This window comes from Patella vulgata, chromosome 6, assembly GCF_932274485.2.
Source record: "Patella vulgata chromosome 6, xgPatVulg1.2, whole genome shotgun sequence".
Taxonomy (NCBI): Eukaryota; Metazoa; Mollusca; class Gastropoda; family Patellidae; genus Patella; species Patella vulgata.
Window position 1 is genome coordinate 62,028,068 of NC_065884.2, and position 25,219 is coordinate 62,053,286.

Consider the following 25,219-nt stretch of genomic DNA (forward strand, 5'->3'; position numbering starts at 1 on the left):
TATGTTAGTCCTGAAATGACCTGGTTTGTGTCGAGTGGACGTAAAACCCCATTTCTCTCTGCCTCTCTCCAAAAAGAAGACGTGCCCATTAAGACAGATATCCAAATTGAACGATATGCAAAAGGCTGGACAGTTTATGAAAAATTGTAAGATAAACAGTGTGTCAATTAATGGCAGAGCCATGTGAGCCATATTATAGATTTATTTTCCAAACAAACTTCTGCTGTGGCATAAAATTGCATAGGACAATTTGACTTTAACGTTAATAATCGGGGATGCTTTACGTCATGGGTTTGATTTTTGTGCTCACGTGACGTTTTGTGGCTCTTCTGAAATCGAATGAAATGATCACATGATTTCAACACTGCAATCATAATGCTCAACCAGTTTCAAACGTACACCGTGGCAATGAAGCGCTACAAATCGATTCTAATATATTCCACACAGTCCAAAATTTCACTGTGCCTCGAGGTGAGCACACCTCTGACCCCACCTCCTCCACACACCCACGATATAAATATTTGGATTTTATGTCCCCATGATTCTTGTATCTAATACAAAATCAACAATCATCAGGTCCTTGCAACGATGACAATATTGCTTTGTATTATTCTTTTATTTCAATTTAGAGAGTATTTACAATATACATAATAAATTTAACCTTTAACAGAGAAGAGTGAAAACAGAGAAAGACAACTCCTTCCAGGGACAGTGCTAGTACTTAAAAACATAAACAACCAAAACAAGCGATATATTATGCAAATGTGAAATAGGTCAGTGTAACAATAGATACAGGGTATATACATATACATACACATATATACTATATTATGTATGATAACAGTGAACTATGGACGGATAAACATGATGAAATGCATGAATATGATTCAAATAAAAATTCCCACTTGCCTAGTCGTTAGGATGGTACGAAAACCGAGAACATATTGGAGTACATATAAAAGAACCACGACATTTGGACATCAAATAAAAGTAGGTAGAAACTAGGTTGTCTCGACACATGTTTTTATATCTTTCATTGCACAGGTGATCATAGAAAAAAATCGTGTTTTAGTTTCAAAATGATCCATTTACGAGACGAGACGTTAGAACCCATTCCTATCAAAATTAAAGTCGAATACACATTAGTAGTTCAAATATAAAGTTTAAAGGATAAATTCGGAAAACTCGGCATAATAGAAAGTGGTAATAGGTGTTGTTCTCGAAGGGGTAAATACCCTGCCACGCACACAACAGCCATTAATATCATAGTACTTAATAGAAGTCCGGTAAGTATAGTATATACGAAATAAATTTGTTTTTTGTAGATAATATTTGATTGATTTTTTTTTCTTTAAATCTGTAAAACTCACAATTTACTTTTTTCTGAAACGAAACGTGAGTTTTTCGAAAGCTAAACCAAGCACCGAATTCAGGTGTCCGCCAATTTTACAATTTTGATACAAATACTATATTTAAACGTCTCAAATATAAATCCTTGATATATTTGCGATGATACCATCTGCAATAGAGGGTTGTGATACCTTCAAGGATGATTTCGCGATCGTTGATCCGTAAAAACGATATTAAGATTCTAAAATTCCTTACCATCAAGAAATATGACATTTGGGTCATTAACGATTATTTAATCATATAAAGCTAGAACATGATGGAATATACAATATACAATAATTATAAAGGATGATATACAAAAACTAAAATGTTTACAAACATACATATTGCACTTTATGTAAAAATTAACAAAGATAGGATTTCACAAGCAGAATATGGTGCTATTTAAACTCTTTACCAACTGAAGCAATGGTGCGATATGATGAGAACGTAGGCATTGTTCACTATTCCTTAAACAAAAACATTTCAAGAATGCAGCCTTTTCATCATCCTCGGTATCCATAGTGGTCTCATTCCGGTACTCTAGACCACTAGGCCATCCCAACCCCTAACCACTAGGGATACCGAGGATGCCTTTTCATTTGAAAAGACCTAGAATTTAAAAGTCAGCATCCGTATAATATTTTATTTTAAGTTTTCATGAATAATGCCCAAGGGTGATTGGGACTTTGTCGAGATACACTCGAATAAGTATGTCAAACTTAAAAGCGGTTTCAAGGTAATTAAATCCCATTAAAGGGGAAACCCTTTAACTTAAAATAACATGGTGCAGTAGTAAATCTAAAATAGGCCCTGCGCAATAAATAATGTTCGTCGCTAGATAGCTGTGTCTACTACCGGTATTAATTTATTTTTTTCCAGTTACTAACGTATTATGGCTATCATGACTCAACACAAGTGCTTATTTGGTTTTCAGAATTAAACAACATAAATTAATAATGTAACATGGTGCTGGTCATGACTTGATAATGACATGTGATGAACACTGTAATACTGGGACTGATAAATAACTAGTACCAAAACCTTTTTCCAGAACCATTATAGCAAGGAAAACTTATCATTCCCGTAACACCCAGTGTCACATTTTATTTGTTTGGAGCCTTAACACGGCTAGCAAGGCACTGTTATATCTGTGGATGATAATACAGACATTTTCCTTTTTTTATACAAACTTAAAATATACAACCCTAATCACAATGCGCAGACATAATGATATGTCTGCCAAATATCAATCAGATTCATTAATAAAGCAAGTGATACTGGATTTATTGATCCCGTTCAATATTCAGGAACTCATACACACTCAATGAAAGCTCCAATGGTAAAGTTGGACCAAAAAGACATGTTAATCACAATTCTATAGAAAACTAAATAAATTGTATCTCGTCGAAAACCAGCAACACAAGTACAAAAGTTAACTAATATAATTGAAGTAGTAAGCTATGAAAAAATAATACAGTTAAATATAATATCATCTGTTTTCAACCCATGTCCGCATAACAATTAAGATATAACCACAAACAAAATGTTTTATTAATACTATATACATACTATGTACGTTTATCTAACAAATAACAAATGTTTGAACTATGTGTTTTGTAAACCGTAATACATAAATTTAAAACAAGAAAATGTCTATCGTAAACAATACCTGTTGTACTGTAAATAATGGTATGTGTATTGTTAACGATAACTTATTGTACTATCTGTACATTGTAAACAATAACTATATGTACATTGTAAACAATAACTATATGTACATTGTAAACAATAACTATTGTACTATGTGTACATTGTAAACAATGTTTTGTCAATACCTGTTTAAGTTGGTGCTGACTGGGATGCAGTCTGGGTCCCAAATTAGTTTTAACAATTTCGATCTATCTACTATCCTGACATACAAATTGTATAGGTGTGAGTGTGATGGACAATGACACGAAAATGTTCCCTTTTAATGTCGTCCAAGGGTTCCCAGTGACACTTTCAGCCAGGGGTCCCATGAGAGTTTAACCCTGCCCTGTGTTTTGCGCTATGTTTGTTGTAAACAATGACTCTTGCACCGTGTATAGTGTAAACAATAACATGTGTACCATGTGTATTGTAAACAATAGCATTTGTACTATGTCAACAATAACTCTTGTACTATATGCACTGTAAACAATAATGTGATTATTTGGTATTGTCTAATTATAATACAAATTATTACATATATACATTCTAAAAATTACCCTGCTCAATCAATTATTATAGTTTCAAAATCACTAATTGGGTAGGTTGTTAATAGATCGAGTTATCAATCTTTGTCTTAAAGTCACTAATTGGGCCACATCTGACTCGGGGCCCGATCGTTTCGGTTCATTCTCTCTCCGACATTTAGTCTCCAAGTATGACTAGATGTTGATTGACCCCTTCGGTCCTGGCTCGGGAGTCGATACGTGGTCTTTATTTTATTTATGCTTTAGTGAACTGTGTTCCGCGTGGAAGAGGTTGGATGGCCGAACGGTTAGCGCATGCGCGTTGCACCATAAGGTCGTCTGTCCAACCTCGTGGGTTTTCTCCGGGTCCTCCGTTTTCTCCCACTGCTAAAGACACCTACGCGCAAGTGTATTATTGAAATAAAATTGAACCATTTTATGTAAGTCCCGAAATGACCTATCTCTGTTCCGTGTGGAAAACATATGGTATATGTGCTTTAACCACACATGTATTCCCTGTACAACATCACAAACCGTGAACACTACGTCGTTCATAAGTAACTTAACAAAAACATAAACTTTACAATAACAATAAATAACCATGGATAACAAAGTTTCTTTAACAAGATTATTAACTTAACAACAGTAACGATAAAACAAAGTCGTTACAATAATTGTATGCTATTACATTATCGCTAATGTTGAAACTACATGCTCTTATAACGTTAAAATAAGGGCACCCCACAATAGCGTAAACAACGTAATTTTTCGAAATCGTCATTCTAAAATAGCTATTTAGAACGTCATCTCATCCCATTTTAAGAACGCATGCTAACATAACGTTGAAGGAACGACGTTTTACAATAACGTCATCTCCGCATGACGTTAAAATAACTCTCAAACGTCAAGTGCAAATAACATTCAAATAACGCAATGACATTATGATGACGTTATATTATTATAGCGATATAATTTTCGAATGTAAAATGCTGTAAACATTGGAACAAAATAGCACATAAAATGTACCCTGCATGTTTTGGAAGACATCGAAGTATTACATATTATTTATGTTAAATATATGTGATATATTAATAATGCATAATGTCAAATATAAAATTAAAATAACATACATTTGTTTTGCGATAACATTGATTAAAATGATTTAATGTCCATTCCAAATGAAATTATGATAAAATGGGACTTTTCTGGAAGACTGTTTCTACTTCTAAATGTTCAAACCAGTAGCATTTCCGATCAATTATTCAATGTACCCATTGTAATATTGATAAACATATACAATATTAAATGCAGCAGTTTTGAACGTTCAACTCACACGCCTGCGTGGTTTCTTCAAAAGCCGCCATTATGTTTTAACGCCTACAGCATGTACTACTTTTCTTATCCATATTCATCTCGTGAAGTTGCATTCCAACTGTTTTAACTTCCAGATCTTCGTTAGTACGTAACAATCTACAATTAATATATGAAATTGTGTTATTCGGCTTTGTTTCGTGTGCAGCATCATTCACGGCGAATTTCCCCAAGGCAGCATTAGCTTTGTTATCAATTATATTTGTTTCAGATTCATTAATTGTGCCATTTCCGACACGGGGCACAAGTGCTTCGATTCATTCTCTCCCGGACATTGAGTCACTAATAGAGCCATTTCTGACTCGGTGTAAGATATTTAGTCGACTCCCCACCCTCTCCTTCGTGTTACTCTGTTCAATGCAAATCAGACCATACAGTTTACCCTGTCTATAATTACAGCCTCTGTGACCCAGGTTCCGATTCCGGTCTCCCACAAGTCAGTTTATAAACGAGCACTTGACAGTTGGCATTCAATCAAAAGTCGACGGAATTGCCGCTGCCCAGGCAAAATAACCAATGAATTTGAGTATTGACTAGCTAATGGATGATTTAAACCAATCACAGTGGATTTAAAATATAACCGATAAGTACTTAGAGTAGATCAACAAAAATCAAAACCGAAATTTTAAAAAAATCAAACTCCCATTGTCAATCTTACTCCTTGTACTCGATACATGTATTTTTGTATAATCAAACGGAAGCTTACCTTGTCAGTTCCATAACTGCTTCGGCCACGTGAGATCCATCTTTAGCACTTGCTTCAATAAATAATCCATTGAATTCCTGTAATAAAAAGACACACCACACTGTTAAATAAAACAATATACCACACTATACAATAGTACAATATTCCACGCTATATAATAATACAGTATACCGTAAAAGAAGACATAGACGTGTCATATGCGACCCACCAGTGCCCATTTATGTTCATAACCATGTGAAGTCCATGGGTAGTCCAGTAAGTGAAACATATCTCCCCACAAAATGAAGTATCGGTAGTCAAGTAAGTCAACCATATCACCCCTCAAAATGAAGTATGGGTAGTCCAGTAAGTCAAACATAACACCCCTCAAAATGAAGTATGGGTAGTCAAGTAAGTCAAACATATCACCTCTCAAAATGAAGTATGGGTAGTCCAGTAAGTCAAACATAACACCCCTCAAAATGAAGTATCGGTAGTCAAGTAAGTCAAACATAACACCCCTCAAAATGAAGTATCGGTAGTCAAGTAAGTCAAACATATCACCCCTCAAAATGAAGTATGGGTAGTCCAGTAAGTTAAATATAACACCGCTCAAAATGGAGTATGGGTAGTCCAGTAAGTTAAATTTAACACCTCTCCAAATGAAGTATGGGTAGTCCAGCAAGTTAAACATAACACCCCTCAAAATAAAGTATGGGTAGTCGAGTAAGTCAAACATAACACTTCTCAAAACGATTTAGTAGTGGGTACGCAATATTAATAACATAACAAAAGAGACGAATTGAATGAGATGGAGTTAATGGTCTCAACAACACAATAATTCTGTCATTTTGTTTTCTTCAGTGGCCACGTGTGGAAAGCTAGGGAGGAGAATAATGCCCGAACATCGAAGATTCCGCTAACACTTATCGAATTTCAACTACCAATGGCTTTTACACGTGTACGCCAATGTGTTCACCAGTTGACAAATAATTTGTTATAATTTGTTGATATTCATTTGTAAAGACTAATTTGTAATGAAATATGTCTCGATACAAATCGCAAAATAATCCAACTAGTGTTCTACTTCCATTTTTAAACATCTCTACAGTTACAACCATTATCATTCGCCAAGAGCTAAAAGAAATGTTAAGGATTTAACTTTCAGCAAATGCCTCCCCCCTCTCTCTCTCTCTCTCTCTCTCTCTCTCGCTCCCCCTCCCCTCCCCTCCCTCCCTTACTCCCCACCCCCTCCCTTACCCCCCACCCCTCTCTCATTAACAGCAGGGCTTAAGTCCTGATTGTCTTTTATCAAAATGTAGCTCACAAACCTTAGCCAGTCTTTGACCGTCTTCAGATCGGACAGTTCGCCGGCCCTGTTGTTCCATTTCAACACGCATGTCTGTCTTGTTACCGCATAGCATTATGGGTATTTTCTTTTGGGCTCCGTCCTGTGTAACAGACTGCAAGAGTTAATACTAATCATGGGCACAAAGGTTAAAGAAAAGGCATAAAACCCAGCGTAGAACCAGGTACCAGGTTAATAGAATGTGATATGGGGTTAGAATTGAAAAGGGATCAAGAAAACTGCCATACACTGTTAAAATAGCAAACATAAATATGTTTTATACGTTTGCAATCTGTTTAATATATGTATAAATATTTAAACCAGATAAAATTCCCTTTGGCAATTGAGTGTTAAAAAAAAGGAAATTTAGATCTGTGTCTTATTCATGACGTTAATACGAGAAAAGAGTTGTGTCATGAAAGCAGGGAAAAGATTGTGTCGGGAAAGTGGCGAAAAGAGTTGTGTTGAGAAAGCGGGGAAAGGCATAAATTGTTGATTTTAATCTTTGTTACACGCTTGATGATTTTAAAATTTGTTACAAAACTGGGCGTTTTAAAATCTGTTACAGAAGTGTTATAAAATTGGGGATTTTAGTGTTATAAAATTATATCTTTAATGTTATAAAATCTGTCTTTTAATTTTAAAAAATTGTGTCTTGTAATATTGTAAAATTGTGTCTTGTAATATTGTAAAATTGTGCCTTCTAATGTTATAAAATTGTTGTGGATTTTAAATGTCATAAACTTGTGGATTTTAAATGCCATAAATTTGTGGATTTTAAATGCCATAAACTTGTGAAATATATTAGAAAATTGTGAAAATGGGGAAATCAAAATGTCTACACACCTCAACGGCCTCTACCCAATCTCGAACATTGATAAAAGATCTTTCATATGTGACGTCATACAGTAGTAGGACACCATCTGCCCGTCTAAAGTAAGATTTAGCGATACTGCGGAATCTCTCTTGACCAGCCGTATCCCACAACTGTAGCGCTATCGTGCGGCCATCAACTTCTATTACTTTGGTTTGGAAATCAACACCTGTAACAAAGACATCGAATTACACACGGCGGAAACTTGAAAGTACATATAATTCTGCAATCTATAAATATGGCGTCGTGAAAGATATAGGATTTTCTTAACCCCTTAAAGACATCTAGTACCACTTTTTTTAAAATTGACTGTATTAACTGTTGTTGTTGTTTTGTCAAATCATCCATAAGATTTTAATGGCTGTTTCTTTGACTTCCGGTTACAACCGATTATATGGAAAATCTCGTATTATTTCGTTTTAAAGTAATAATAATTTTGAAGTCCTTACCTAAAGTTGAGCTGAGATTGTTGACAAATTTTCCCTTGCATAATCTCATAATAAAACTGGATTTACCCACAGCAGCGTCACCAGCTAAAACTATCTTATACATCCTCTCTGGTTCTTTGGTTATCTTTGTCTCAACAGCCTGGGAAAAAACATAAACATCAGCATTAGAATACTTCTATAAACATTTAGAATAAGTTTAATCACTGAATAAAACTTTACTAATATCCACCTTAGTAGTACATACAAAAGAGAAGAATTTTGCCCAGGCAGCTACTTTTACAATGTAATATAATGGTTAGTGTAAGACCAATAGCGAGCATGTTGCACAGGCAGCTACTTTTACAAAATAATATAATTAATATAAATTCAATATTAATATAATCATTACGGGAAATGAAATAAATTATTTAAAAAATTGCTTCATATATACAAAAAATCCTTTTAAATTCTAAAAAATACAATGATTACCTCCTGTGTGGCGGATAAATTCCGTCTGGACCCTCGTCCTACTTTGGATGTCAAATTGTTCCCCTCATCCTTGGGTATCGATCGAACACTCTTGGTAGATCCGCGGCTTCCGGTTGATGACGGTCGCTTGGCCTTTGACCCCAGTACTTTGTACACCTCTGCTTCTGTTGGTTCGATGAAGGATTCGGCTTCCGTTTCCATTTCATCGTGAGAATCGTAATCCTAGAATTATAGATACGATATCCATACTCAATGTTGTTATACTAGGTTATCAAGTCGTCCCACTATACCATCACAAAAGCAATATACAAAATTGAAAGTTGAGGCCGAGTCGTTCGGTCCAGTGGTATAGGGTTCAATCAATTTTTATTTGGACACCAATGAATTCCTACATTTGGTTACCCATCGTTTTCGGCCTTATTACATTGCGATATTTGTTTACCTTTGGTGTAGACGCGACGAAAAGGGTTAGGCTTTACATTTTCTGATAAATATTATTGATTTTGATGTGGAAGGATAACCGGAGGTTGGTTATGTTAAAATGTAAGGCAGATAGGTATATGTTTACTAGAATGCTACATGCTTTTTGTGTATCTAAAGATTTCCATGTTGAGCCTTTGAGCTAGATGTTGCTACATGTTGCTCCATCTGTACTATTCAACCTAACGAAAATGTGTGAAACTTTAGAGTCGGTCAAAAAATTGAGATTAAGATTACAGTTATTGGTAATTACCTCCCCTTCTGCTTCATACCCGGCTGCTGCTCGGAGTCGAGTATTCCTCCTGCTTTCACGTGCTTCCAAACTGCGTGCATCAGTAAAGGTTGACTCTTCATCTGAGTCAAGGTCATTGATATCTCTCAAGGTCGAACGACCGCTATCTGTAACGACAAGATAAAATTGAAAAAGCCGATCGTCGAACAAATTTTACACAATCTAAAATTCGTGTAGAAATTTAAATATCACCAGCAAAATTACTAATTAATAGGAATTATAGCCTTTGTCAAGAAGGACATTTGCTTCATGTCACACGTGTTTCTGACCCAGTCCCCACAATTTGTACCTACCCATGTCTTCCGGTACACTTTCACCACAACTTCCTCTTCTATGATGCCTTGATTCTCCAGAAGCTTCGGGGTTAACCATTTCCTCGGCCAGCGAGGATGTGGGACTAAATGCTCGCGCAAAACGGTTGCTGTAATACAAAGATTTAAAACAATTATTTAAACTCCCAATCATACGGGTTTCATTGTCGTCTTCAACTTTCAAGACGTGGATTGTCCGGCAACGAAACATACGACTGTCAGCAGATAAGACGTCCAAATAATTATGAGCTAAACAACAATGGGGGTTGCTATCGAACATCAATAGGTTTCTGAGAACAGATAGCCAAGCAACATCAATTTGAGAAAGATGAATTAATAATTTCAGCCTAACAAGACGTAGTAATAAAGCCCCAGAACAGCCCATTATACCCATAATAATAAACCTACCCGGGAGTATTGTCGAAATAGTCACTCATGATGGAACCTTTTCTAGAACTATGACGAGGAGAAACACTACGAACACTTCCTGCAGACTAAAATAGAAGAAAAAAAACCAGACATATTATTAAAGTCCAAATATTAGAGAATAATCGATAGATATATACAATACATAATGGGTGCAAAATTGCATACTGGTTCAAACATTTTCAAAATGGATGAATTCGCATGTGAGTTATGTCCATCTAAAGGTACCCGTCTTCAATGACTTGTAATTGTCTGCTGATATCTAAACGATAAATCGCGGCACCAATATGATGTCTGTCCAGGGTTGTTTTTTTATTTTAATCGTCCAAAGAACGATTTACAGACCATATTACTTTATTTCATTGAAGGTAGTAAATGTATATTGACTTTTTTCGTGATATCATATATGATGTTGCTCCCGCGAAAAGTTTATTTTGTACCAACCCCATGGAGGATTTACGATACAGGTTGCGGATGGAATATGGGTCAGATTTATAATCTACTTACGCCATTCGAAAGATTTCGTTTATGACTTGTTTTAACTGTTTCAAGACAATTCCTCAAATCATCATTGGTATCATGTAACTTCTTATTAGCATCACTGAAAACAAAATAAAAGACGGCAATGAAATGACGTTTAAAGTTCTAATTATCTACAACACTATACGCCATACAGTGTACTATATGTGACAAAATTTTGCCAGCTCTTATTTCTGTTTCCATATGTCATAGGATCTTTACAAGGCATTCTGAACACAGAGAACAATCTACTTCTAGAACAGATCTCTGCCCTGAATGACCGCCATATACAAAATTTAGTATACTATTTTATTATGATGTTCTACCCCGTTTCACGCCTGTCATACACATAACGATTAAATAAACATTTTCAGTTTATTAAATGGAAGCGGAATAAATGTTTCTCAAAATTATCGACGTAATGTTTTCGAATAATTAAAATCCGCACATTCAATAACCGATTATATGTTTGGTATATTTTCTTCCCAGCCTGAGGGTAAATGCAATTGTCTAGGTTAGTGAGTGATATCAGATGTTCGTGAGAAAGTTTAACTTACTGTAATAGATGAAGTTGTCTGGTTAGATTATCCTGTTCCTTAATATAATCCATCACCGTTTCTTTCTCACTACAAACAAACAAATTAATAGTTATTATCATCTTCGTGAGACAGGGGTTTCTGATAAAACCCAATTATTTGACTCTAAATTGTGACGAGGCGGCCAGCAAATCGTAACACTACACGTAGGCAGTGGTCGACTGTCAAAATGGCTAGTACATAAAATATGGCGCCATGCTTTACTGAACGATATATCATGACATTAACTTACTCTTATCCGATGCCTCCCATGCAAAACATTCCATCACTTCTACTTCAGGATTTGGTGTCAGTACAAAGCTAGTATGTCATAGAATGTAGGTCAAAGCCCAATGAAGTTAGCGCTCGGTGGTGGTCTTATAAGACTATGTTGGTGTCCACTATATAACACCAAGCTTCGTCTCAATAGCAATTATCTCTCTTTATTGCAGTCGGTAACAATAAGTTAATGTCCTTTAATTGCGTCACTTCCAGAATCTTCAAATCATTGTTACTGATCGACCTTGGATAACCATGTTACAATTATACTTGGAATGTGATAAACCAATTCTAATAGTCCCTAAATACCAGACACGGACACTTGTGTAAATTGTAAATTTGTTATCATTACTTACTTGTCATATTCGTGACACTTCTCTTTAAATTGTTGTCGAATAGAAGCTAATTCTGATCTAACTAGAGCTAGATTGGTCTGAGCATCCGTTAACTCACTTTTATAATTTCTATTTTCATAATTTAACTCGTCTAGTTTCGCTTTCAACTGCGTTACTTGTTCTTCGGCTTTATTTCCGGCATCAGTTAGCCCTTGCTAAAATAAGACAGAGGGTGGGTATTTAAAACGCCATTAAGATTTATATACTGCAGTAATTCGTAAAACGTCTATATCTCGGCAATGTATGAGTGCTATGTTTATGTCTAGTATTACCACCCTCTAATAATGAGTCGTATGCAGATCGGAAAAATATTTTAACAGATCAGTACCTAGGTACCCCCCCCCCCCCCTACAAATGAGAACCAAGACATCAATTAGATCAATGAATTAGGAGTAAAATTTGGCCTTGGGATTTAGTTAAGAAAGCTGAATCAATCTTAGTAGGGGAGTGGCGTTTTCCACCCACTCCATAAACAATCTACATGGTGCTTATGTGAATGGGGTTCGGCATCTTGCTTAGCTCTTGTAAAACACCCCTCCATGGAAACTTATATATAAAATGGGGTTATGAATTATACATTCTGCAGGCGAATTATTTCCAAATCACAAAATAATATAGACACTTACGCTTTGGAACCTTTTTAAGTTTTGTTGTAACATTGTTATTTCTGAATCCATTTGATTTCTTAAGTCTTCTTTGTCTGCTTCAAACTTGTCTTGTAGCTTGAAAAAAACAAACATTTTTATTAAATCTCTGTGTTAAATATCATTGAATTAATGCATACATGAAAAGGTTGGATGGGTGGGGTGGGGCATACGTCTGACTGCTAATTGTTTGAAAAGCAGTCACAGGATAGGTATTCACAGAGGGAAACCATTAAACGGCATTAAACCAAATAAAAGTATCTGGATTAAAATGTGATTCTTGTTTCTAAAATATCTATTTCGAATGTAAACGAACTTGGAGTAAATTAACTCGAGTGAAAACTGAACTCGGGGTCGTTTATACTATTGTGAAAGTCCCACGAATCTCAATTATTTCTATTACATATTTTCGTTAACCATTATGCGTGTGCCGAATATTAATCAATAGTTCGATAAAACCAATGATGTTGAGGTGTTTGTTAAACCCAAATTTTTACGGGTGTTTGCTAAAAAGAATAATGTACGGGTGTTCGCTAAAACCAATATTTTACGGGTGTTGAATAAAACAATAATGTACGGGTGTTCTGAAAAAACATTAATGTACGGGTGTTCTGTAAAAAAAACAACCGATATTAGACGGATGTTCGCTAAAACTAATATTTTACGAGTGTTAAGTCAAACCGTATATGCACCTTTGATGCATATAGAAAGATATGTGTTCATGATAAGTTTTATCAAGTCTTTTAGGAGGTGTAAGCTTTGACTTCAATAATCGAGGCGAAATTCGTGATAATGGCCGCCACTTTAGTCACCTGCCAAATGCCATTGAACTATTTTTTTTTATTGAAAACATAGAAGTAACTGTAAATAAGGGTGTAACTATTGGTTATATTTACCTTTTAAATATTAATATCTATAATCTATAATAACTAGTCTGCTACTTAAATAATACATAAATATATACACTAGAGCCTAACCCTTGACCCTAATCTTGTCACGTTTCTATGACAGCTGGTTAAATTCTCATTATGAATCATCCAATTTGTTGAATTGTAAACACTTTACTTACGTCATTTTGAGACTAACATATGTTCATTAAGTTGCGTTAGAAGTATCGATGAGGGATTTTACCAGAACAATTATTAACAAAATAAATTGAACACTACTAAATAATTACATATTCAAGGGAGATAATCGTCGATTACAGAAGAAATGTTATAACAATGACACGTATTATATTCTTTTTCATTATGATAATACATCAAATAATGCTTTTACGTATAATAAAACATATTTATATACAATACAGGATGTGCATAATACAACAAAGACAGAAGAAACAATTATAGTTAAGCTTTGTTTTACAAATTAGGATTTTTCACGGGATGCTAAATATACTTCAATACAAGAGAAGAAAATAAAAAATTGGGTCCCTTATTCACCAAATCTTAAAATAAATTATTTAAAGGCTGTGTTCTTTTCATTGGTCGAGGGTTATAATCCTTGTACACAGTCTTTGTTCCTGGCCAATGGAAAGGCCAAATTCTTATAACAGTTTAGGTTTATGTAAATAAGGCCACGGAATTCCGGATTCGAGATTAAATATTTACCTGTTTGCGAACTCGTTCTTCTATCTTCTGTGTTTGGGCTTCCATCTCCTCTTCCAAATGTTGAAGATGTTTTTCATGACTTTCCTTCTCCCTGAAATACATAAATATATTCAATACCTTGGTACCACTTGCCAATCGGTTAGTGCTAAATGATAAGGCCAGCTCAATTTTTCGTCATAGGTCACGAGATTCAAACAGGACTAGCGCAAATCCCAACCCTACCCTAACCCTGAACCTAGCCCCAATGCTTACCCTAACCCTAACCTACAATCTCGCCAACAATCAAGTGCCCTAACCTTATTTACATATCTGCGACCTTGACAAAAATAGATTTAGCCCTTGTCCATCAGCTCATCAATTGTCAACTGAAATCATTTGGTCGCTATAACAACACTCCAAATTGGTATGGTGTGTTCACGACTCCTGTCCCTATCAGTATTATTATTTACGGGTTTTATATAGCGCACAATTTCAGGAGCGTTTAATAATAAATAGACTATATATAAACGAAAACATTAAATAAAAGACAGACATATATATAAAATAAAACAGGGTTGGAATCTTTAAAATAATTTAACAAAACTGCTTTAGTTGTGATTTAAAGGTTTCTTTAAAATAATAGGTTTCAAGACCTGAATTTTTTATAAACAAAAAACAAAACAATACTAGTATGACATTACTAACTATATATAAGCTGTGAACACATAATATAGAACAGGCTTAAAATCTTTCAGATAAGTTAAAAAAAACTGATTTAGTTATGATTTAAAGGATTCTTCAAAATAATAGGTTTTATGATTTGATTTAAAAAAAAAAAAATACTAGTATAACATTACTAAGCATATATAAACTGATTATATTTAGTTTATTAAAAGCGTTTCTCACCTTCGGAATGATTTTTCCAATCGTTCGTTTTCTGTTTGGTAAGTTCTGACATCTTTAATAACCCCAAGGATGATATTTTCAAATGATTCTAAGAGATCGGTATTATTACTGTCATGTAGACGTTGATATAATTCACACACCTGTTCTTGACTGAAAAATACAACGACAAAAAAGATGGATGAAATATAAAAACATTATATATCTTTGTACAGCACCTGATCCAACACAATGTGCTGATGCACTATTCGTGAAAACTTAAACTAAATAATAGTTAAAAATATAGATAATGCAACTAGAATATGCCGAAAATTTCAGTCAAATTACTTCACACTGGGCTGAGAGGTGCTCATTTTATTAACACTGTAACCTCGATTGTCATTGTTACCGTTGTTACGATAATAAACAAAGTCTTGATTATCCATTTTACGGTTAATCACCAACGGTCATTAAACGGCAGATCGGATTCAAATCTAATGAAAATCGGACAAATCAGATGACATCGAGAGTTGATTATGGTCTTGTCATGTTCATAAATATCTAATTAACAGAAAGGCCTACAATAGGGAGATTTAGCTCTAGCATGATGTATGTTTAAACTACACTTAAAGTTGATGGGGTGCTTATACAGACCTTAAAACGTATTACAGATAGATAAACAACAATTAAAGTATAAATAACACTAAACCACATTCCACTTGTTATTTCCAATTTCGTTTTCCATGTAAATGTAAACAATTTTTAGAAACAAATACACGAAGGGTTCCAATTGTTATTCCATTGGTTTTTTTTGGTTTTTTTTCAGGAATAAAAAATGAATAAATAAATAAATAAATGACCACGAAATTCAAAAATTGAAATTCAATTAGGGATATTTACTCTTTAATCTCAATCAAAAACATCCATACCAAAGCAAAAGGTAACAATCTTTCAACTTCTGACGAAGTTGTCCTAATGTCGCTGGAGAATTATATTCTTCGTTTAAATCGGCGAACATATTCATTCTGAATATCACAAATCAAAACTACGTCTTCAGCGGATATAATACAAAATTTATTTGTGTTAGTTTATCACATAACCGAGTCATTCTTCCATATTATTTGCAAAAGTTTGTAAATAATTCAAAACAATTATTTTTCCACAACGTTTTTTTGTATAGTTCGTGTAATCTTTCTTTATTGATTTTTTAACTTTGATACGCTTCAATCATTTGTTGAACTTAAATCGTCACCACAATAACCACAACAATTATTTCGCGAAAATATTGCTTTTACAGTTATTTTCGCCTTTAAACGCTTTGGTCAGTTGAATAATTTAGAGAGCTACCGTATTAACCATGACTGTAGATACTGAAGCACGACAATTATTATTGGGTATAGAGCTTTTCACACATCACATTGTTTTCTTCATTTTGGTAATTCTCATCCGTTTACTTTTTGAACAAGTTTGTTATTCATTTACCCCAAAAAACACACCTCTAAGCACTTTCACACATGAAATGGCTAATTGCCGCTCTCGTGCTTGTTTTTGGGTTGTAAATTTAGTGTATGGGCGGATAAACGCGTCAAAAATCGATTATCTTTATTAATACTAGATTAGCTATGTTTAAGAACGTGTTAAAATGCAACATTCCTTGTACAATGTAGTGTTGATTTAGAAATAACTAGTCGAGCTTGAAACAGCTGTTTTTAACACAAAACATTGATGTTGTAATGAAGCAGGTTTTGATGTAAGGATCGTCACCTTACAGCGATTTTTAAAAAAGAGTAGGTGGAATAATGATTTTAACCGGGTTAATGAATATGGCCATAATTTATATCTTATACAAGAATATATAACAAACGAATGACATAACGGTGATATGCATAACTTAAAGAAATAAAGACACTTTATACTTTATCTGATCACCAGTAATTGATATCATTTTGGCCTATATTATATTCTTAAAATTTAGTCAAAGTTGGTCTTTCTATGTTGAGAGGGCCTCTCATGCCTCAGGTGCCCCGTGTTTGTCAAGCTCTAAATCCGGTACTGTGAACGGACAGTCGTGGATTAACCAAATATAAAGAAGGTGTTCAGGACCTCCGGGAAAGAAGGGCCCCACTGTGTCCAATTTACAACGAATCAAATGTTTCAGCTGAACCAGGGCCCACAATAAATTACATGCTAAAGATACATTAGTTAAGAGTTTAAGAAAGAGTTGTCCATTCTTGCCATAATAATTCAAAAATAGGTGATGAAAAATAAATAAAATATTGAAGATTTCGGTCAAATTACTTTAGTCTGAACGGAGTTGTTAATGTTGGATGTTTTGACTAGAAACAGACATCAACTGTGTTCGCGCCGTCTACGGGATTTGCCGATCGTTTGATTGAAAAACGATAACTCCACCCACATGTTCTCGGTTATCAAGTAACATTCTCAATGGCTATGGTACCGTCGCTTGGTAGGCCTTTCATCGGCAGTGTCCGGTAGTGACGTCAGTGGCGAACAGTAAACGTTAGCTTGGTCGGCCACATATTGATTTAAATCCAAGCTGTATCCAAGACATCGGGGGGTCTACAGAGTTCATTTTGAGCTTGTCATGTAAATAAAGTTCTAATTAATAATTTCTATAACATCTGTAGCCTACATAAAGACTTGCAATATACAGATTTTGCATAGTGTATGTTTAAACAAAGCTATTGTAATGTTTTAAAAAATACTATTATCAATTTTTTTTATTTTACGGTTTAGAATTGTTTTAATTTTGAATTTCATATATTTGAGAGGTACCATGATATTTTCAATACTTAAGTCAAGATGATCTCGTGGGTTAAGGATAGAGCAATGTTTCCCTTACACATGTCATTGTCTAATGACAATACAGCTATTAAAGTAGCTAAGTCTTCGATATCGAAAACACGAATTATTTGTCAATTTAAATCAACATTGAAGTTGTGATCTTACCGGGGAATGGTGGGCTTCTGATATCCAATATGTAAAACAAAATAAACATTTTACCATTGGTACACGAATCGTGTACCATGTATTTCAGCGCCATTTGTAACAAGGGACTCGAAGAGCATAGCTAAACTCATTCCACGAGTCATGTCAAACGGTGACGCCAAATTCTTATCCGGAGAGTATGCTTTATAAATACTATCGGTGTAGACTGGAATAACCAGACGCTAGAGATTGCCATTCGATTGAGACCTCTGGCGTATTTCGCCGAACATAGCTGATTTGAAATTAGGAGTAAAAACGAAAACGATTGAATGCAAATCAGTTGATATACATTAATATTACATTATTATATTGGGTGCGACCCATTTGTGTTAATTTCTAGGTCCTAAATATTAGCGATTTAGCTCCTTTAATATAATATAAATATCTCGAAATATTTAATTAAATGCCATTGTATGTGATTTGTTTAATACTGCAATAAGAAAAAATACTTAGGTGGTTATTTTTTTTTAAATTTTGTTTTAATGATTACCAGTCACGTATGATGTGTGATGTGCGGTTGGCTAATCTCTGAATTGAAAATAATGTAGAACGGAGACACAGGTGTCTGGGAAATTTTAATTTATAATACAATACAATACCAGAAATATAATACACAAAGTTTATTTTCAATGCGAATTTCCACGATAACTATATTTTTTTAAATTGTGGGGTTGGATGAACGAATGGTTAGCGCGTGCGCACTGTTTCATAAGGTCTGTCATTGAGTCAACTTGCATGGTTTCAATTCCCTGGTTGTACGTGGCAAGGAGTAGGATCGCCTGTCCAACTTCGTGAATTTTCTCCGGGTCCTCCGGTTTTCTCCCACAGCTGAAGTCTCCGACGCGCAAGCAAATTTTTAAAATAAAATTGAACCATGTGTTAATCCCGAAATGACCTTATTTGTGTCGAGTGGACGTTAAACCCCATTTCTCTCTCTCGGTCTTGTTTTGAATTATATCTATCGTTACAAATGTATAGTGTTTAAATAATAACCCCAATGCAACTGTTTAGTTTTAAAAGTTGAAGATGCTAATGAACCCCACAAATGATATGGTAATCCCCTTTCCATGTCCGTGTATCCACCCAACCCCCAATATTATTGCACAAAATAATTCTGAGGTCATTAAACGATTCCCAAGGTAAAACATACAATACTTCTGTTTTGTTCACAAACATGGTGTACCAATTAACCCATTTACCAATCCAACTAATAAACGCGACTATTTATAGTCAATTATGTATTCATCAATTTCATTTGAAAGGGCACTGTGATGACTTAATTAAAATTCCTATGTCACATTATATTTTATGCATGATTAAAGTTGTGAAATGAAAACACCCTGAAATAATTGACAGGGTTTTTGATTATTTTATTTTTGTAATTCGTGGAGTACAAACAGAAGGTAAAAATGATCAAAAAGTAATGGAAATAAATCGCAAAATTGATTTTGGAACATTTCCCACTTCTTGACTCAAAGAGGAAGTTGATCCCAAATGTTTTGAAATGATCTCCTGGCATTTGTACATATGTTTGCATTATTATTATTAATATAAACTAATCACTTTATTAATTATCAACTATAATACACATGTTGTGTATGCGATATCACTTGGAATATTTCTCACTTCTCAACCCAAAGGGAAAGTTTATCCTAAATGTTTGAAATGATCTCCCGGTATTGTAAATATGGATGCATTAATATGAAGGATAGAAATTAATTACTTTATTAATTATCAACTAGCGACGAATGTTGTGACTACGATATCACTCCACTGAATACGGTATATTTAATACCTGGATAATGTAAAATGACGACGCAAGTGTCTGCGAAATTTTCATTTCTAAAACAGTAAAAACGGTAGTTTAGAACCTGATATAATGTAAAATGGCGACACAGTTTACCGTGCTTTTAATATTTATTTATAATATGTTGTATAATTCATCAAATAGAAGGTAAAATATAAAAGATCCAAATTTACTGGAAATGAATCGCGAAATTGATTTTGGAACATTTCCTACTGAAAATACATAGGAGAATTTCTCACCCCAAAGGGTAAGCTGGTACTACATGGCTGAAATGAACTCCTCGCATTGTACATATGGGTGAATTATTTCCATTCTGTAGAAACTAATTACTTTTTAAATTATAATGCCGCCTCCGAAAAAAATGTATGCGATATTACCCCGGTGAAATCGGTATGTTTAAAAAACTTGATAACATTTCGTAAGCATAATCGTAGAAAACACCAATCACTACACAAACATAGATGTGGGGGTAAATTGAACCTGGACTTCAGAAGGCGAAATACTGTTCATGGGGAAACTATCTTTTAAAAAAAGTTGGACAAAAAATCCATTTTATATTTTTAAAAAATCAAACTTAAATGTCACGTAGATTGTGTTTGGGCATTCTGAATGAGTCATCGGGTATAAATGAGAAAACACCGGCTGTTGCGACTGGTTTACATGATATATCAATAAATATATATATAAAACTTGACTACAAAATTTATATATACCGTATATATAACTGCTGGATTGCCAGTTTAATGCGTTAAAGGAGCTAAATCTGTAACTTAATGTTTTCCATAAAATTCGAAATTAAAAGCACGAATTAGAGTTGTATATTGGTCAGTTTAAATCAAAATTAATGTCGTTATGTCGTGAAAATATAGGATTCTGATATCTAATATTTAAGGGGGGGATGGCCGAATGGTTAGCACGTGCGCGCTGTATCATAAAGCCTGTCATTGAGTCAACTGGCGTGGTTTCGAATCCCCGGTTGTACGTGACAAGGAATAGGGTCGCCTGTCCAACCTCGTGGTTTTTCTCCGGGTCCTCCGGTTTCCTCCCACTGCTAAAGACCCCTACGCGCAAGCGAATTGTTGAAATAAAATTAAACCATATGTTAGTCCCGAAATGACCTAGTTTGTGTCGAGTGGACGTTAAACCTCATTTCTCTCTCTCTCTCTCTCTCTCTCTCTCTCTCTCTCTCTCTCATATTTAAGACACAATTAACATTTTATAATAAGTACACGGGCCGTGCATTCTATAGTTTCGGGCGCCATTTCTAATGAAAAAATGAAAACAAGCAAGTAATTAGTAATGGCTGATTCACAAATAACAAAAAATTAATAAAAAAAACGTATAGAATAGACTAAGCAGGCGTAAATGATTGTCGTTTAATTTGGACTTTCACATATTTTACCGAACATAATTTATTGAAAATTACAATACTGAATATAAATCACTTTACGTTAAGGTTCTAAACAATATCACCGTTCAACGTCACAGACAAATTCCGAGGAACATTCTGGACCAACACGTGATTAATCCCTAGCGATTAGTGAGCCAACCTGTTACTGAGAGCAAGAAATTATTTATTAAATCCGACCTATACACACTGTTAACCAGTTGCAAATGCGTTTCGTTTAATTCCAGGAGGGGGCCAGGGTGGCTAAGTCGGTAAGACGCTTGCTGGCTAGCCTGGAGGTCGGGTGTTCGATCTCTGCAGATCATCCAGATTTTCCGGCGTGGTTCCACCTTGTCAGTGATGCAGACCGGAGGGTCTGATAAGGACAACTGTCTAGTCGTTCGGGAGGGTTGAAAAACCGAGCTCCCATGTTCACATTGGCGTCCACGTAAACGATCCCCTGACAGTTGGAATTCGGTAAAAGAGTAGGCCGTAGTGCCGCTGTCCGGGCACGATTTCCCCCATAGTACACTGTATGGCGTATGACCGTCTTCATTAGCCCAATTCATTTCATTTCATTTAATTGCGACCCATACATCCCCTGTTAGATAGTGAAAGAATGGAACGGAATGAAGTTTAAGGTCATTTTGAGACTAACATACGTATTTTCATATAACAACGTATGCAATGCTAGGGGTTTAACGTCCTACTGCTCCAACAAAGCTAACAAAGAAGTGTTAGGGAAATATTGTCCAAAATGTTACAAAGAATAATTTCGTTTGCCACCGCGCACTGTAGACGACTTCTTCGAAATTTGTTTCAAAGTAAATATAAACATTGCTAACTCAGAGAACTGTGCAAATTATAGGTTGTGGTTATGTACAAAACATCATAAAGATATCGTCAACAGTTTTCGAAGATGTTCAACAAACAAAGCCCGGACAGAAGGACAGAGGAACGAATTCCATTTCAATACCCCTCCCCCATATTCACCAGGCTTCGGGATAATAAAGTAGAATTCCTTTTTACACATATTAATACTAACCGTTTAACTGGCAAGAGAAAGAAATGTGGAAGATCTAACAGTGACCGGGCTGGCTTGTTATTTTGATAACCATCTAAACTAAAATATCTTTTAACGCTGCGTCTACACCGCTTAAGTCTTGTTTTACTATGATATGTTCCTTGTGGAGACACCGGAAGTGACTTACAATGTCTATCGAAACCCGGCGGTCCGAATTGAAGCTTGACGTCAGTAGCTGTGATGACGTCATCTTTATCAGTGTCCAGCACATCAAATATTATATCGGCCTCCTTTTCGGTGAAACTTAAATCTCTGACGATTTGTTCAACCTTATCCTTGGTTGCTGTGGCTTCACCGTTTAATTCGAATAAATCGATCACTCTTTCTACGTCTGGGTCCGTTCCATTTTCCGCCATTTAAAAAAGTTTTTACACTATATAAAACTAAGTATTTCTACACACGTATAAAAAAAAACGAAACAAAAACTTTTAGGGCGGGTCCTGTTAATATTTATAAATTCAAATAATATTATTTCAAATTCAAATCTTCGAAACTGCCGAAACTCTGAATGCAACGCTATGTTATATTTTAGTAATTCCCGTCTTCATTGTCTCTTAAATAAGTACATGTTGTGTATGTTTCTCTTTAAAATACTTCTGGAGTTGCCTTTGTTTCAAATCTTCTTAAAACGTGATGAGCATAGGTGGTATGTTATTGTTATAAAACCTCGCTCTTCAACAGTCCTATGATGAGATTATTGATTGCACCACATAATCCAAAAGATATTTTACTAAACGGTCTTTAAAACTTTTAAATAAAAACAAATCATGTGTTTGAAATTAGTCACCAGAGTATCAGACCGCCATATTCGTCTGTTCGCCGCCATAATTTTTTCTTATCTTATCTTTAATGTGTTGCTATGTATGTAAAGGAATGTCACATATCTAATATGTTCTAGCAGTTTTCAATACCATAACTTCCAATTAAACAATTCTTCGATGCATTATCAAATTTAAAGACCTCTGTCACCTAGTGCTGTAAAACTATATAATATAACTAATATATTCTATTAGTTTTCAATACCATAACATTCTAATTAAACTATTTACAGCCTTTCGCTGTGGATATTATTCAGTTTATAAACTGTTTGTTTAACAAACGCTTTAGCAATCGAATCAATAAAATTGACGAACTGCTTACAAGTTTATCTCAATAATAGACTGTTACATTCCTTTCATGCTATGACTACCTTTTAAACTACTTTTAAATTAAACACATTCATAAGCGTTCTTCGGAACAATTAACGAAAGCAAAATGATGTGTTAACACAAGAACGTTGGTTGATCACGTGAATCTATTGAATAGACGCAATATGTACTCTACTGTACTCTATTTTTATACAATCCACGTTGAACTGATTAAGGTTATAAACTTTTCACAGACGTCGCCGATTGTTATTTAACAGAGAGAAGTATTATCTTTTCTGGTTATTGCACTGGATGTTCTGTCCAACCTAAAGCTAGACTCTGATATAAAGGCCGTTTTAAGTGCAAATGTTTACTTTATATAGATGTACTCGAAAAGCTTTAAAACACTTCAACATTATCAACATAATGTGATGTTCACGTTATTTAAACAAAAGTGGGGTACTATATTATCTCGTCACCCAAGGACATGTGCGACCACCTGGTCTTGTTGCTAAACAAATGCGTGGGCGTCACAGTACTAGATACGTGCAGACTATTTCTCCGAATAAAAAGTCTCTGTGTTCTCAAATTCTGCCCCGTAGTACATCCAGCTCAGTTCCAAACTTCTGAAATTATCTTTGCTCCGTATCCCCGTTCACGCAAACTCTTTAGACAATTCTCCGTTGAACACACTAACCGTTGCTTAGCAAACACATGGTCATGATGCCGGCGATCATCCAAAACACCCCCGTCAGCTTTGATCACTGTAACATTATGGCAGCCATTTTGAAACATAACTTAAACTTCATTTGATATCATCGTTAGTTAAACTGTGGCAACAGCTGTGGGTAGTTGTTTGAAAATTAACAAAGTTTTTAAAAGCCTACACAATTTGCTTGTTGGTTAAACTTTCCGATATAGAGGAAGTCTGACGTTAAAGGCTACGCACGGGTTGTTGCTAACCTAATTCTGAGCCAAATGGCATTGCAACATTTTATTACTAAAATCAATAACAACGCTTTTGTTAATAAACTTAAGATTAAATTTTGAAATCGATTTTATGCTAATGCGAATGCGTATATATATATATAATATAATATAAACTACTGTTTAATATTCTGAATTCTGGACCATTAGAGACATTTCACAATAATTACAAAGTTGGCAATAATAAATACAATACCGAAATGATTTAAACAATATTCAACCCAATTGCATTTGTAATAAAAAGTCATAAAGTCAAAGACGCCTGGTAAGTGTCATTGTGTAAATAGCCAACTGTTGCAGGTAAATCAGATGGACGTAACATGTTTTACGATCGTCTCTGGAAGGTACAATGGAACTTGCGTGGTTCAACCCACTGACATGAAAAAAATAGGTCATGATAGCAACATGTCATTAAAATGCCCATACAATATGTAGGATAATTACACGTAGCGTGGGGTGCGGGTGGACGGCCGAATGGTTAGCGCGTGCGCGTTGTATCATAAGGTCTGTCATTGTACGTGACAAGGAGTAGGGTCGCCTGTCAAACCTCACGGGTTTTCTCCGCGTCCGCCAGTTTCCCCCCCCCCTGCTAAAGACCTCTGCGTGCAAGCGAATTATTGAATTAT

The 25,219-nt window shown here is 34.9% G+C and overlaps 1 protein-coding gene across 5 annotated transcripts in view; it reads right to left on the reverse strand.

Moving 5' to 3' along the window:
• Window positions 1-601: 601 nt before the first annotated feature.
• Window positions 602-25,219, reverse strand: part of LOC126825625 (ras and EF-hand domain-containing protein homolog) — a 42,829-nt gene continuing 18,211 nt past the window's right edge. For 2 of the 5 annotated variants that reach the window (XM_050555333.2, XM_050555334.2), the window contains 15 exons: window positions 15,217-15,366; window positions 14,332-14,422; window positions 12,704-12,799; window positions 12,039-12,232; window positions 11,386-11,454; window positions 10,817-10,910; window positions 10,292-10,377; window positions 9,866-9,993; window positions 9,534-9,679; window positions 8,801-9,022; window positions 8,333-8,471; window positions 7,856-8,052; window positions 6,993-7,124; window positions 5,683-5,759; window positions 602-5,075 (listed from right to left, as the gene is read on the reverse strand). In XM_050555333.2, the coding sequence (XP_050411290.1) occupies window positions 4,976-5,075; window positions 5,683-5,759; window positions 6,993-7,124; window positions 7,856-8,052; window positions 8,333-8,471; window positions 8,801-9,022; window positions 9,534-9,679; window positions 9,866-9,993; window positions 10,292-10,377; window positions 10,817-10,910; window positions 11,386-11,454; window positions 12,039-12,232; window positions 12,704-12,799; window positions 14,332-14,422; window positions 15,217-15,366 (1,921 nt within the window). In that variant the 3' untranslated portion in view covers window positions 602-4,975. Of the gene's footprint in view, window positions 5,076-5,682; window positions 5,760-6,992; window positions 7,125-7,855; window positions 8,053-8,332; window positions 8,472-8,800; window positions 9,023-9,533; window positions 9,680-9,865; window positions 9,994-10,291; window positions 10,378-10,816; window positions 10,911-11,385; window positions 11,455-12,038; window positions 12,233-12,703; window positions 12,800-14,331; window positions 14,423-15,216; window positions 15,367-22,440; window positions 23,619-25,219 lie in introns of those variants that run through there. The other 3 variants (XM_050555331.2, XM_050555332.2, XM_050555335.2) reach the window with 3 other exon arrangements.